We start from the raw sequence: 14042 nt of genomic DNA, 5'->3' as shown, positions 1-14042 counted from the left end.
ATAATCACTGCTCTTCCCTCCCCCCCCCCCCCCCCCCCCCACCTCCTCCACCACCGACGAAATTGATTTTTTTTAAAAGTCAAATTTAAATAGAAAGTATGAACTTTAACGATTTTTCAAATTGCTGCTCTCTCTCTCTTTCTATCTCCCTTGCCCTCCTCACCTTCTCTGGACGTTTCAGTTGTCCCTATCTCAGATCGAAATACCAGAGAAGAAAACCGCATACACAACTGTGTATCAGTACCACGTGATTAGCAACACCATTATCGAGTCTTCTTAAAGGCAAAACTAAAGAAACTATTTTTGCGCAGGACAGAGTTATCTTCCTTATATGTTTTCAATACATTACAATTAGAATGATAACACACATGTCTCGGCACACATTATGTCTTATCTACATTCAATGTCATTCTATCCCAGGCTGTGAGAACGTGAAGATGGACATGATCTTTGTGGTTGACTCGTCTAGCAGTATCGGAGCATCGAACTACAAGCTGGGGTTAGAGTTCATGAAAGACCTGCTTGCTGCGGCCGACATTGACAACGGCAATGTCAGGGTCGGAGTCGTCATCTTCAGTAGTGCAGATACAATCCAGTTCCATTTGGACAAGTACAAAACCAAAGCTGAACTGTTTCAAGCCATCTCTGCCATCCCTTATATATCAGGCTACACCAACACAGCTGATGGTCTTAGAACAATGAGGACGACAATGTTCAGCCCTACACACGGAGATCGTCCTAATGTCACCAACATTGCAGTGGTCATCACAGATGGTCAGTCTAACACCAACAGGGAAAGGACAATCCCAGAGGCTGAGGCTGCCAAAGCCCAAGGCATTCAGATCTATGCTATTGGTGTTGGCGCAGGAATCACCGAAGAATTAAATAAGATCGCAAGCACGCCCGTTGATGATTTTAGATTTAAAGTTGAAAATTATTCTTTACTCAAAAGTCTGAGAGAAAAACTGTTTAGCGCCATATGTAAGTAGAATAAATTCCTAATACGTCGAATTAGTACATAACAATGTATATTGTCTGTAACGTCTCATTAGTACATTTAAATGTATATTGTAAACGAGTTATACACACTTGTTGCATTGAAAAGGAGAATGTTGGGGAGGGATACCCTCTTGAAAGGATTTCCAAAAGAATGGGCATCCAACTAAGAAACTAAGCACGAATAATTCAATATCCAACTACACTGACTGTATTTGCTTGTCATAGTACTAAGGGGTTGCATATAAACGACGTCACATCCAAAATATGTAAAACAAAAATTAGGGGGTGGTTACAGTTAGGCCTTCACCACTGTCCCTTTTAAAATATCAATGAATTACTCAACAGTAAAGGTAATTAACGTTCATGTAGTTAAATAATGTTTTGACATGCTATGATGTTTGACCAGGTTTGTACGTGACAGAAGCCCCAACACCTGCATCTACAACACCTAAACCAGTTGTGATCAGTAAGTGAATTGTCCCATCTCACACTGCTCATCTTTCAAAGTATATAGGATTTTTAAGATGCTAAATTTTAATGTTTCTTACTATTGTACTCAGATAGTCGTTTTTAAAAAAATGTAATTTGCTTATGTTTTGTACTTAAGCATACAGAGAAGTATAAGTTTACGACTGCGAAGCTTTGTTTAGACTTTAGACTAAAGACAAAAATTCATCGATAAATATCAGTAAACTAAACAATATTGGCAATTGTTGATGTATAAAATGTATGTTTTCAATCCACTTTGACTTCTCATCTCACCAGGACGTGTGAACACCAGGTTTGATCTAGTGTTTGTACTTGATGCAACTTCCAGTGTGTCCAAATCTAACTTTGATCTGATGAAAAAATTCATCAATGTTTTCATCTACGAAGACGATATTTACAATGAAAATGTTAGAATTGGTGTTGTCACTAGCAGTAACAGTCATATCCAGTTCCACCTTGACAAACACAGAACTAAAGATGACATCATCAATGACACAGACGCCATAGCCTATCCACCAAATGACAACACCAACACAGCAGATGCCATTAGAACAATGAGGACAGAAATGTTCACTGAATCAAATGGGGATCGTTTAGATGTTGATAACATCGCCATAGTACTTACAACTGGTGTTTCCAACAGTCAAAACATTCAGGCAGAATCTGATGCGGCCAGAACACAGGGCATTCACATCTTTGTTGTTGGCATTGGTCTAACGGACACCACACAGTTGGATGTTATCGCCAATAAACCAGTTGACCAAAATAGATTTACTGTCAATGATTTTACAGATCTTGAGGACCTCAAGGAGAATGTTTTTTCTGCTGTGTGTAAGTTTCTAAGAGCTGTTTTCATTCATTGAATATAAGCTCTCTGTTTCCCTAAAGCTCTTTATTTGAAGTAGAGTTTGTATGTTTCTTAACCTCGGCGTATGAAGGGATGGTGTGGTCAGCACTATGTCCAGCCGCATTTACTTTCCCCAACGGTAATCTGGTATTCATAAGCATTAGATGGACACAGGGACGTCCTGCATTCCGGACCGAGATCCAAACCCCAGACCTTCGGGCTAGTATGTAAACGCACTACCATTCGACCACGCCGTTCCATTAAAAAGTAAACTAACCTTTGGAGCCTGAGGTTCTATGGGCAGGGGAATTGGATTTCACCTGTTTCAGTGTCCACGTCATATGAAGGGTTAGTCTCAGATTAATTCAAACATTTCCAATTTAAACAAAAACAAAAACCACTCTAGTTTGAAAGAAAAAAATATCTATATATATAATTCTCTTCATGGAGACCATAGAAAACACAACGCAGCTTAGCCACCACCCTCATCCTCACCTCACGTATACTACGTCGCGGGTCAGCTCGTATATTTTATTACAACTCTGCGCATAATTGATATATTTGTTTCTCACAAGTAAAAACTGTCAATGAAAAACGAAGTGAAAGAAAAGATTGTCCGCCAGAACCTGCTGCCGTGGTACTGGAGGTCGGGACCAAACCATCTGGTGAGGGCTATTTCGTCTGCTCACTGTCAGAGTTTCTACCAGAAGGTGTGGACATCTTGTTTACATTGTACGTAGAGGGAGAAGTTGAACATCTCAACAAGATGATAAATTCATCAGTAAAAGAGGGACTTATTCCATTTACTGACGTCAATCGAGCTTTGTATAACAAAAGGGTAAAAAGTTTGAAAACTGTTTATGATAAATAATAATAGCAACGTTAAAAATATATGAGAAAGAAAAGTATGTTTCAGAAAGACTTTTTCTACTGTTATTATATTTTCAGACTTACTGTTCGGCTGTGGTACAAGATGTGACAAGTGGATCAAAGAATTGTCACGAAGAAAGCAGCAATGTTATCACTCCATCCATCATAGTAAGTTGCAGCTGTAGAGAAATATAACTGTTCTTGCTTTAACGAAACGTTTTTAACCATACAAAATACTTTGATTCGAAAATGGAAGGATATGTTTATAAAAAAAGTTTGGTAGTAATAACGCACGAAGTATTTCTTCTGCTCTTTACAAATCAATGTATTTTTTAATACAGTGTCCACAACAAACTACCTTAAGATTAGTTGAAGGTCAAGCTCCTGTAAATCTGGTTTTTAAATTGACTGCACCACCAGAACTTTACTGTGCTAGTAGACCAGGAAGTCCGTGTGATGTGGAGGTCGTCACAGAGATTATTCCAAGCAGTGATGAACTCAAGTAAGATTTACTGTAGGGTGTCATCCATTAATGATCTCACGCTTTTTAGACCATTTTTAAGATGAGTTTTAAGATGAGTTTTAAGATGAGTTTTACCTCCCCCATCTCCCCTCCGTCACACAATGTCACAAAAAGCCAACCAAGTACATCAGCACTCAAAATTACAATTTTAAATTATATTTCAAATTATAACATGTTGACTGAGGTCAGTCAACATAGAGTATATTATTCAATTTATATTACAATTTACAAAAATAGCGTTGGAAAATAAACGTTAAAGTAGTTATAAATTATAAGACAGATTAGTAATTATAGCGATATTTTTTAAAGTTAAATTAGAAGGGAGCTAACTCAGTATACGACGTTTTCCTGTTATTCCAGTTGTTCTAACACTGAAATCATACCTCAAGTTGTATTTGAAACTAAAAGCTGTGGCCAGAAATTTTCTCATGATGATTGGAAGGATGGAATCATTATTCCCGTGAAGGCAACAATAGACAGAATCATAGATGGGGACAGATATTTAACCATACAAAGCTACATTAAATTCAGTGGTGATGTAAGGCACTATCATAAACGTTTTATAAATTAAATTTTAAATGTTTGTAGAATGGGAAAGTTATGAATGCTACTTATGTTTTAATAACAGCTAAAAGCTTTATACATCAATGCATCAGTGGTTACAAAAATTCTAGCTTTAACTTAATCGCTTTTGAATGACTTAGAAGTAGATCTACATCCATAAATTTATTGTTTCTGTCATCTTGTAGCTAATCCCCCAGGAGAGTTGTGCTGATATACAAGCCACTGTTGTTGATAAGGACAGAACTTATATCTGCTATTCTGTCAATGATCCACATATTTCAACTTTTGATAAAAAGTAAATAAATTTCGAAACAAGTTTATTTAATATTACTAATACTATTCCATAAATTCTGAATTTAAGCTACGACACATTGCATACATAGCTATGTTAGTATCATAATTTGTTTTTTTTTTGGTATTTTAAAGTAGATTTTGGCACTTAATAACAAATGTACTCAGGACAAATGATCTCAGACAAAATATCTCAGACAAAATATCTCACGGACAAATGATCTCAGGACAAATGATCTCAGGACAAATGATCTCAAGGACAAATGATCTCACGGACAAAAGATACCAGGACAAAATATATCAGGACAAATGATATCATGGACAAATGATCTCAGACAAAATATCTCAGACAAAATATCTCACGGACAAATGATCTCAGGACAAATGATCTCTGGACAAATGATCTCAAGGACAAATGATCTCACGGACAAAAGATACCAGGACAAAATATATCAGGACAAATGATATCATAGACAAATGATCTCAGACAAAATATCTCAGACAAAATATCTCACAGCAAAATTTTAATAGTATGTACGATGATTTTAGTTGAATTGAACTTTTTTTTAAAAATTGACTGTTAATATGGTTTTGTTTACTTTTTTACGAAGAAAATTGTGAATACAGTGAATTTGTTAAGCTTAACAAAGCATCAAAAGATTTATTAAACTTAACCTTTGTAATAGCATTTGATTTGAAAAAGTAAAAATTGAAACAAAATTACACCTTTAGCCTGAAAGGTACAGTAAACAAATAAAGTAACGGTAGCTATACAACATTAATGTTCAAAAACACGCGAAATATTTTTTTTTAAAATGTGAATAGGTCCTCATTTTCATAACAAAAAACTATTGTTTTTATTGGATCACCAACACAAACATAACGTTTACGTTTCTTTGCTGGCAGGTATGATCACACCTCTCTAATACTATGTGAACTCTTGCGCGACATTTTCTAACTGCACATTTCGAAATCTTTTTGCCTTCTGCTCCACTAATGGCTTTTATAAATTCACCAGATAACAAAAGAGGCCATAGCTGAGTAATCACCACTAATACTGCTTTGTTTGCATGCACACTACACACACTTAGCTCCGTGATGACCGCTGTAGTTTAAATAAGCATTGTCGCCTGATCACTAAGGTGTGACCGACACATAACTATTGACTGTTGATGCTAGTTGTATTGTCCATGGAGGGCGGATGTCTTTCCCTTAAGGCATGTCTCTGCCATCAAAACAGGCGGCCACCTTGATACGAATGAGTGTCTTTATTGTTATTTCATGGTAGGATTGCTCATTTTTGGCAAGCCCACCTACGCTGTCTATTGAAAAATTTCTTTAACCTCGAATACTATATTAGTAATCTCAATTTTAAAATCTTTAGTGCAATCTGACGAATGTATATAGGCCTATAAACAATATTTAACATAGTAAACAAAACCGTATGAAAGTCTATTAAAAAAAGTCACATCAACTATCAAATACACTATTACAATTTTGCGGTGAGATATTTTGTCTGAGATATTTTCTCTGAGATCAATTGTCCATGGTATCATTTGTCGTGATATATTTTGTCCTGATATCTTTTGTCCGTGAGATCATTTGTCCTTGAGATCATTTGTCCTGAGATCATTTGTCCTGAGATCATTTGTCCGTGAGATATTTTGTCTGAGATATTTAGTCTGAGATCATTTGTCCTGTCACCGTAAAATGTTATAAACAATATTGTAATGGTATAACATCATTATTATCCTACGTTAAAATTTAATTTTTTACTTAACCTACATTTTCCCAGTTACTATGACAACCAGCTATCAGGTGACTTCATTCTCTACAAACACAAGACACTTCCTTATCAGGTGAAAGATGTTGTAAATTATTTACACTTGTATCCTATTTAAATACATAAAACTTTTATCCTATAAACATGCAGAAAAAAAATTAGCATTTTCTTAATTCAAGTGAATTAATTCATGATTTGATATTTAGTTTCTTGAAAGCCTAGTAGTTGGGTAAAAATTATCATTTGACAGCTGACATTTAGTACAAAAAGTGTGGCAATATCGTAAGCTGCTTGCAAACTTGTAAACAGTTGAAAAATATTAAAATTCTATTACAATTAAAAAGATTAAATACACCAGTTAAAAAAAATAACACATTTTTGATTAAATTAAGTTACAACAGCTAAATCTAAACTAACAGGTTCAGGTAAATTTCCGCCCATGCTCAGCATCACCACTTGCCACCTGCAACTGTAAAACTGCGATACAGTCAGGGGATGATGTCATTGTATTTAAGTGAGTTTTTATTTTTTTATTTTAACATAAATTAAGAATTGCATATTCACTTTTTGCATTTACTAAAAAATAGTGTGCTTTTTTCAATTTTATAACTATTCTTTAAATGTATCATTATTTATGCAAATAAAAGGTTAATAGCTTGAATTATATATGTATATATATATATATATATATATATATATATATATATATATATATATATATATATATATATATATATATATATTGTTACAATTTTTCTAAAATTGGATTTTAAAGTTTAACTTTTTAAAAATTTCCACTAAATTTTAAATCATTTTCAATTAGGCCTCTACACAAAAAACAAATTAATTAAAAAAAAAATAATAATTTGAATTTAGTTCTTGTGATGCCAAACAAAACCGTCTACGGTCCAATGCTGCAGCTCTGAATGTCCAGATTATTCAAAATGGGGAGCTAACTCCTGGAACTAAGATAAAACAACTTGGTGGAGGTCAACAGTATGATGTAGGCTATTTCAACAATTAAAATAATAATTTAATATTGCTATCTATAAACACTATGATGTTGACTATTATTTGAATTATCAAAAATTATTATTTAATTTCAGTATCAATAAACAGTATATTTAAGGCTATTGCTTGTAATGTTAAAATCATGATTTAACTTCAGTAACTATAAACATAATATAATAAAATATTTTAGGTGATTTACTAAAATAGCACATAATGAATTTATTATAATGTAGCAAATTTGTTTTCTGTGTCTAAAAATATGATTACATTTTCATTAATCAATGAGCACATGTGTTTCAGGTTCTTCTACCAACAGGAACTGTTGTGTCTGTGATGCCTAGCATGTACACCTTCATGAACATTGTTATTACAGCATCACCATCTGACTTTAATGAGACAGAAGGTGATACACATTTTATCAAACCACATGCCTCTGTGTGTCTGAAAGTCTTACTTTAACTAGTCATATTTTAATTATCTTTATATTTTTTTGTAAATTAAATATAAGTTTCATATTGAATTGTGTTTAATTATAAAGCTGGGCTGTGTTTTAATTATTTTGAAATTATGACTGAATAGTTTATCCTAGTTTCTGGAAACTAATTTTATCGTCACATATAAAACACAGATGTGATGGGAGATATTTTCTTGCTACAATATTTTACTAAATGTATTGTTGTCACAGGTCTATGTGGCAATTTTAATGGTAGAACAGATGATGATATGGGCAATTTGAATGAAGAAACATTTAACTTGCATTGGAGGTTAGTGCAAATAAATGTTATTTTTACTTTAAAGTAATGTAGTTTTTCCCCAATCAAATTAATTATTAAAAGTTGAGTATATAAAATGTGATATTAAAAAGAAATTAAAAGAAAAGTTTAAACTGAATCATTTGGACATACATGATTCAACAAAAAACTGTTTTTTTTTAAACAGAGCCAAAACAACCATCTACTGTGGTGTGCCAGCACACAATGATCCTGAACCAGCAACATACAGCAGTTGTACTCAAGGCTTTACACCCATCTCTAAACCTGGACTGGATGTTTCCAGATGCTCATCTGATAGTAAAAATAAATATTTTTTCTTGAGTGTTCTAAACTAATGTTAAAAGCAGTTAAGTAAACCAAGCATGTATGTTTCTCGATGTTTATCTCCTATTAAAAAATAATTGTTCCTGCACTTTCTTAACATTATAAACAGTACACAAAATAGCTGTCACAAAATGAACCAAATCTTTAGGACTTTAAAATTTGTTTTTGGTATTTTATTTCACTATTAGATAATGATATAACAAGTGCTCTTAAGCTCCAATCCATGACTAGCAGCAGTTGTACCCCAGTACCACGACCCATCCCTGGCTCAGAAGCTTCTAGGAAAAAAAGACAACTTACTAACTCTTCTGAATGGGTATGTTTTTTTTTTGTCTATTGCATTTTCAAATCTTTTTAATAACACTAAATAAAACTTTGAGGTTTCCAAGTCCCGGTTTTTTATATGAAATAAATATTATAAACCAGCGCCTTCTAATAAAATGTAAATCTATAGGTCTAATGTAGAATTGTTAATTTACAATTAATTGAATTTTGTTTTATGAACTGGTACTAATTTTTGGAATATGCTTGCAGTAGTTTAATGCATGCTTTTGTGAGTAGGCCTATATTTTTTTTTAATTTGACCAATAATGCATATGTTCGAGCTTAATCTAAATGTGTCCATTTTGTATAGCCTCCTAATCATAAGTTTTTCTGAAGAAAAATTAATAATTGTTATTGGTATGTCTAGAGGAAAGTCTCTTTAACAAACTAATAAAGCTATACATATATGGATCCTCATAACATGACTAGAAGAAAAGAGGTTAGCTTGCATTTTAATTAAGAAGCAGTTGTGTTTATAAACAAAAAGGAGCAAGTCAAACTATTTCTGTAATGATTTTTTTATATCGGATCCTATAGGTATAAGTGGAAAATACTTAAAGATAGGCCTAAACAATTTATATTTAACAAATGTATATTTAACATTATTATAGTGAAACAAAAAATAAAATAAATAATATTTTTTAATATAGCAATATTTTAAGATGAAATTTAGAGTTTCATTTAGTTTAAAAAGTATATCATTCTTAGACCACAGGTGCAGTTAACTACACATTTGCAGAAGCAGAGAGAAACTGTTCAGATTACTTGAAGAACAGCAGTACAGTCAAAGCCTGCACAAATCAACTTTCAGATGACAGAGTTAAGGAGAGTATCACCAACTGTGCTTATGATCTGGTGGTAAAAATATCAATTTCTTTTTCATGCTAATGTTCTAGCAGTTTAAAAATGTTATAAATTAAAATTTCATCAACAACAGAGCACAGGGCTGTTTGACTCGGCTTTGTCACATGTTAGTTCTAGCAGTTTAAAAATGTTAGAAATTAAATTTTCCTAAACAACAGAGCATAGGACTGTTTGATTGGGCTGTGTCCCATGTTAGTTCTAGCAGTTTAAAAATGTTATAAATTAAAATTTCATCAACAACAGAGCACAGGGCTGTTTGACTGGGCTTTGTCACATGTTAGTTCTAGCAGTTTAAAAATGTTAGAAATTAAATTTTCCTAAACAACAGAGCATAGGACTGTTTGATTGGGCTGTGTCCCATGTTAGTTCTAGCAGTTTAAAAATGTTAGAAATTAAATTTTCCTAAACAACAGAGCATAGGACTGTTTGATTGGGCTGTGTCCCATGTTAGTTCTAGCAGTTTAAAAATGTTATAAATTAAAATTTCATCAACAACAGGCACAGGACTGTTTGATTGGGCTGTGTCCCATGTTAGTTCTAGCATTTTAAAAATGTTCTAAATTAAATTTTCATCAACAACAGAGCACAGGACTGTTTGATTGGGCTGTGTCACACGAAAGCAACCTGGCAGAGGAGTGTATCACACGAGCTGAACAAAACCAAAGTTCATGGACAGGTGTAGGTGAAACACCTGGTGAACCTGTACTTCCTCAAGCCATTGTCACCCAGCTGTGTGTCAGGGACTGTGGGGACAACGGACATTGTGTCAACTGTAATATGACTTAAATATTTATTAAATTATGATCAGTAGCCATATATAAAAAACCAAAACATTCAAAATAGCTGTACTAAAGATAAGAATTCACTTAAATGAAGATTTTATTTTGTTGTAGTTAAATTACAGTATATTGTTTTTTTATAGCTTATTGCAGATGTAAGGACGGCTACTTTGGTGAAAGTTGCCAGTTTGGACCCAACACTGTGCCGCTTATTTTTGGAGCAGAGAAAACTTGTAATATTCAAGAATCTTCTTGTGAAACAGTCAGGATAGATGGGGATTTTTTCACATCTTCTGATAATCTTGCTTGCCATATAAACTTTGCTGCGGTAAGAAAAACAAAATTAAAGCTACCCATTCAGTCCATTGGCAGATGAAATAGGGTTCACCTGTTTCTTTGACTTCAGCATGTGAATAGTGTGGTCTGCACTATATCCAGCTGCCTGGATTCTACAAACTCATGCCATAGAGACATGAAGGAATATTTTAATTAATTTTGGAAAACATGTATCTACTCAGTGCTACAGTACTGCATTTTTTTTCAGAACATGGCAAATATAAATAAATGGACTTTTTTGTTCACTAAAGGTGGACACACGTGCAAGAAAAACAGAGAGCAGTGCTGTAGTGAGAGCAGAGTACATCAGCATTTACCAAGTTGGATGTACACTCCCTACACGACGCAGTGCCTACATCACCGTCACAAACGATGGCGTCCATCAGAGTGAAAATGTTTACCTTCATGTTGTCCACAACTCCAGCTGTCAGACTTGTGTCATCAATGACAACAAAACTGATGTTGACTGTCACATGATTGTAAGTTAACAAAAAGCATAAACACTTTAATACAATTCAGAATTCCCACAATGATATCCAATACTGTCGTTCTTTGGAATCTTTTTAACAGGCTATTTGTGGCTTTTATCTATGGCAATGAAGTTATTCTATCTGGCCAAATAATGTTCCCTCTATGGTCAGAGTTTGAAAGCTTCTATAAAATATTATATGCATTTTGAATTGACATTACGTCATCATTTCACGTTCACATCCACATATACTAATTAATTTATATTTGATTTCTGTTTATGAACATAAACATATTTTTAATATTAACAAAATGTGTAATTATGCAAATTCCAAAACCTAGACAAATGTGTGTGTGATAGAAGGACAATGCTACTTACAACAGCAAGAAGACTCTGTGGATTCTTGCAACATCTGTAATCTTGATAGCAGCAACACTGTATGGACCAGGAAAACTGGTAACACTTTTGTTTAGTATCACAAACAGTGTTAGTATTATAAAATTATATCTTTAGAAGTAAAAAAAAAGCGATTTCAATGTACATAAGGATACAGACATATATGAATAGTATTATATGTTTGCATTATTTTAGATCGCATAATATATATGTAACAATTTAGCTAAACAATATAAAAAAGGAACATATTTATCTGTTTCTATCTTCTTATAGATTCAGCATGCAAGGAAGGCTTGTCTAATAAGGCCATCATTGCCATCAGTGTTGGTTGTGCTGTTTTTGGGTTGCTTCTCATCCTAGTCGTCATCATAGTTATCCTTAAGAAAAAGAGGTGAGGATTTTGGCAATTTTTAGAGTTCAATGTAACATTACCATTAAACTGATATTATATAAAAACTTTTTCAAAATATTTTAGAATTTCTGCTAGATGTAATATTAATTAATCCAAAATTGGAGTGAGATATCTATTAGAAGGTTTTTGAAGCTCATACTAAAACATTTTCACAAAATAAAATTTTGAGCCGAAACGATTTCAGTCTTTATTTAGAAATTATTAGCTCAAGAGAATTGCAATTATTTATTTAATTTTTGAAAATATGTTGTTTTTTTTAATTAGAAAAAAATATAATATCAATTTAATATGTTTTATATTCAACAGAGCAGGGAAGTCAGCTGTTTCTTTTTCTTCTACTGTGAAATGAAATCAAAAAGCTTTTTACCGATTGTTTTAATTTTATTTATTCATTTTTAACAATATATTAATTTTGACCAGTTTTAAAAATAATAATATGTTGTATGCAAGAATCATCGTAAAGTTTTGCCCTTGCAACGAAAATAAAATCAAAAATTTTTTATTAATTATTTTTATATTTTTATAAAGACGTATGCAATAAAAATAATAAATATAATATAATAATAATTTTTAAATTGATAATGACAAATTGAAAATAAAAATGAAAACAAAAATATTTTTTTTTTACAATTTAAAAAAAAATTATATACTGATTTTATTTGGTAAATGTTTTTATGCCTTTAAAAGACTATCCTTGTATGCAAATTCATAATAAATATAATCAAATAATAATTTTAATAATATATGTGTCTAAACAGTCTCCACTTTTTTATTTGACACTTCAACTTTTAAATAATTTCTTGACCCAAGACAAATTTGCTAAATTATTTAAAATTGTGCTTACGCTGAAAACATTTTCTTTTCAGTTATTCTCATTCTTTATTATACCAGTTTTGTTTATTAACATTAGAGTACTAGGGTGCGTACTATTTTGTGCTCTATGCTTAAGGTTTATTTTATACTTAAATGTAGATTGATGTCTAACAAATTCTATATTTACACTGTATTTTAGAGCAATGTGTGAACTGGTAGGCGTGGGATGGGTGTGGGAGAGGTCACCGAGAGGGACTTCACAATTTTACATTTTGTGTATTCTTAAAAGTAGGCTATTTGTAATATTATATCATTGATCGATGTACTTGTGTTGACACAGCTCATGTTAACTGGTAGGCGTGGATTGGGGGTGAAGAGAGGCCAAAGATAGGGACTTCACAATTTTTACATTTTGTGTATTCTTAAAAGTAGGCTATTTTTAATATTATATCATTGAACGATGTACATGTTTTGACACAGCTCATGTAATAGGTCTTCTTGATATAAAATTACCGCTTCCAAAATTGCTTTTTATTTTTGACTGTTTCGCTTTAAAATAAAAACCATTAAGAAAATGTGACGGCAATAACCACTTTTCAACTTTTTCCTCGCTTTCCTTAAAAAATTTTTTTCTAAAATACCAGTGCAGGGCCTGGTCGGAACGGTTAATAAATTGTATTGAAAAGACTAACTAGTGTTAGCGACCGCATCTCCCTCCCACAAGAGGAAGTTGCAAGTTATCCTTCCCACACGGAGAAAAATGCCTGAAAGAAACACAGTCTATTATGTTAATGCTATTAAGTGATAGCATGCCCTGACATGAAGGTAATGTAACAATGATCTTGAACCTACAAAAGATACAGTGACCGCGCCCCCCCCCCTCCTCAGAGTTTTATCATCAGACTTCCCTCTACTCTCTGTACTATGTAGCCCAAGGAATACGCAATAGTGAATTACAGCAATGAACTACTTACCCTTCAATATAAAGCATCACATTTTGTATGACACTATTTAACAAAAGAATTGTGAAAATATAAGTTGCTTTTTATGTGGATTTCTTTTTTTTTCCCTTATTTCCGCGACAAGCACCATGGTCCACATTGGCTTGGGTGTAAAGATTTTTATAGAAAATCTCTCAATACAGTTTCAATATTTAGAAAAGGAGTGCCAATCTT

At 32.8% G+C, this 14042-nt stretch overlaps 1 protein-coding gene across 1 annotated transcript in view; it reads left to right on the top strand.

Moving 5' to 3' along the window:
• LOC131947776 (uncharacterized) overlaps positions 1 to 13635 on the top strand; it is a 44941-nt gene extending 31306 nt beyond the window's left edge. Inside the window, exons 11-22 of the mRNA XM_059309077.1 lie at positions 7243 to 7369; positions 7678 to 7780; positions 8063 to 8141; positions 8317 to 8447; positions 8663 to 8790; positions 9507 to 9656; positions 10245 to 10434; positions 10585 to 10769; positions 11029 to 11256; positions 11588 to 11702; positions 11916 to 12033; positions 12361 to 13635. Of these exons, the coding sequence (XP_059165060.1) occupies positions 7243 to 7369; positions 7678 to 7780; positions 8063 to 8141; positions 8317 to 8447; positions 8663 to 8790; positions 9507 to 9656; positions 10245 to 10434; positions 10585 to 10769; positions 11029 to 11256; positions 11588 to 11702; positions 11916 to 12033; positions 12361 to 12403 (1597 nt within the window). The 3' untranslated portion in view covers positions 12404 to 13635. The remainder of the gene's footprint in view (positions 1 to 7242; positions 7370 to 7677; positions 7781 to 8062; positions 8142 to 8316; positions 8448 to 8662; positions 8791 to 9506; positions 9657 to 10244; positions 10435 to 10584; positions 10770 to 11028; positions 11257 to 11587; positions 11703 to 11915; positions 12034 to 12360) is intronic.
• The last annotated feature ends 407 nt before the right edge of the window (positions 13636 to 14042 follow it).

The sequence above is a fragment of the Physella acuta genome, unplaced genomic scaffold (assembly GCF_028476545.2).
Source record: "Physella acuta isolate Inbredline_101_S28 unplaced genomic scaffold, ASM2847654v3 ptg000607l, whole genome shotgun sequence".
Lineage (NCBI taxonomy): Eukaryota > Metazoa > Mollusca > Gastropoda > Physidae > Physella > Physella acuta.
The sequence above is the reverse complement of the archived record's forward strand: the minus strand, read 5'-3'. Positions and strand labels throughout refer to the sequence as shown.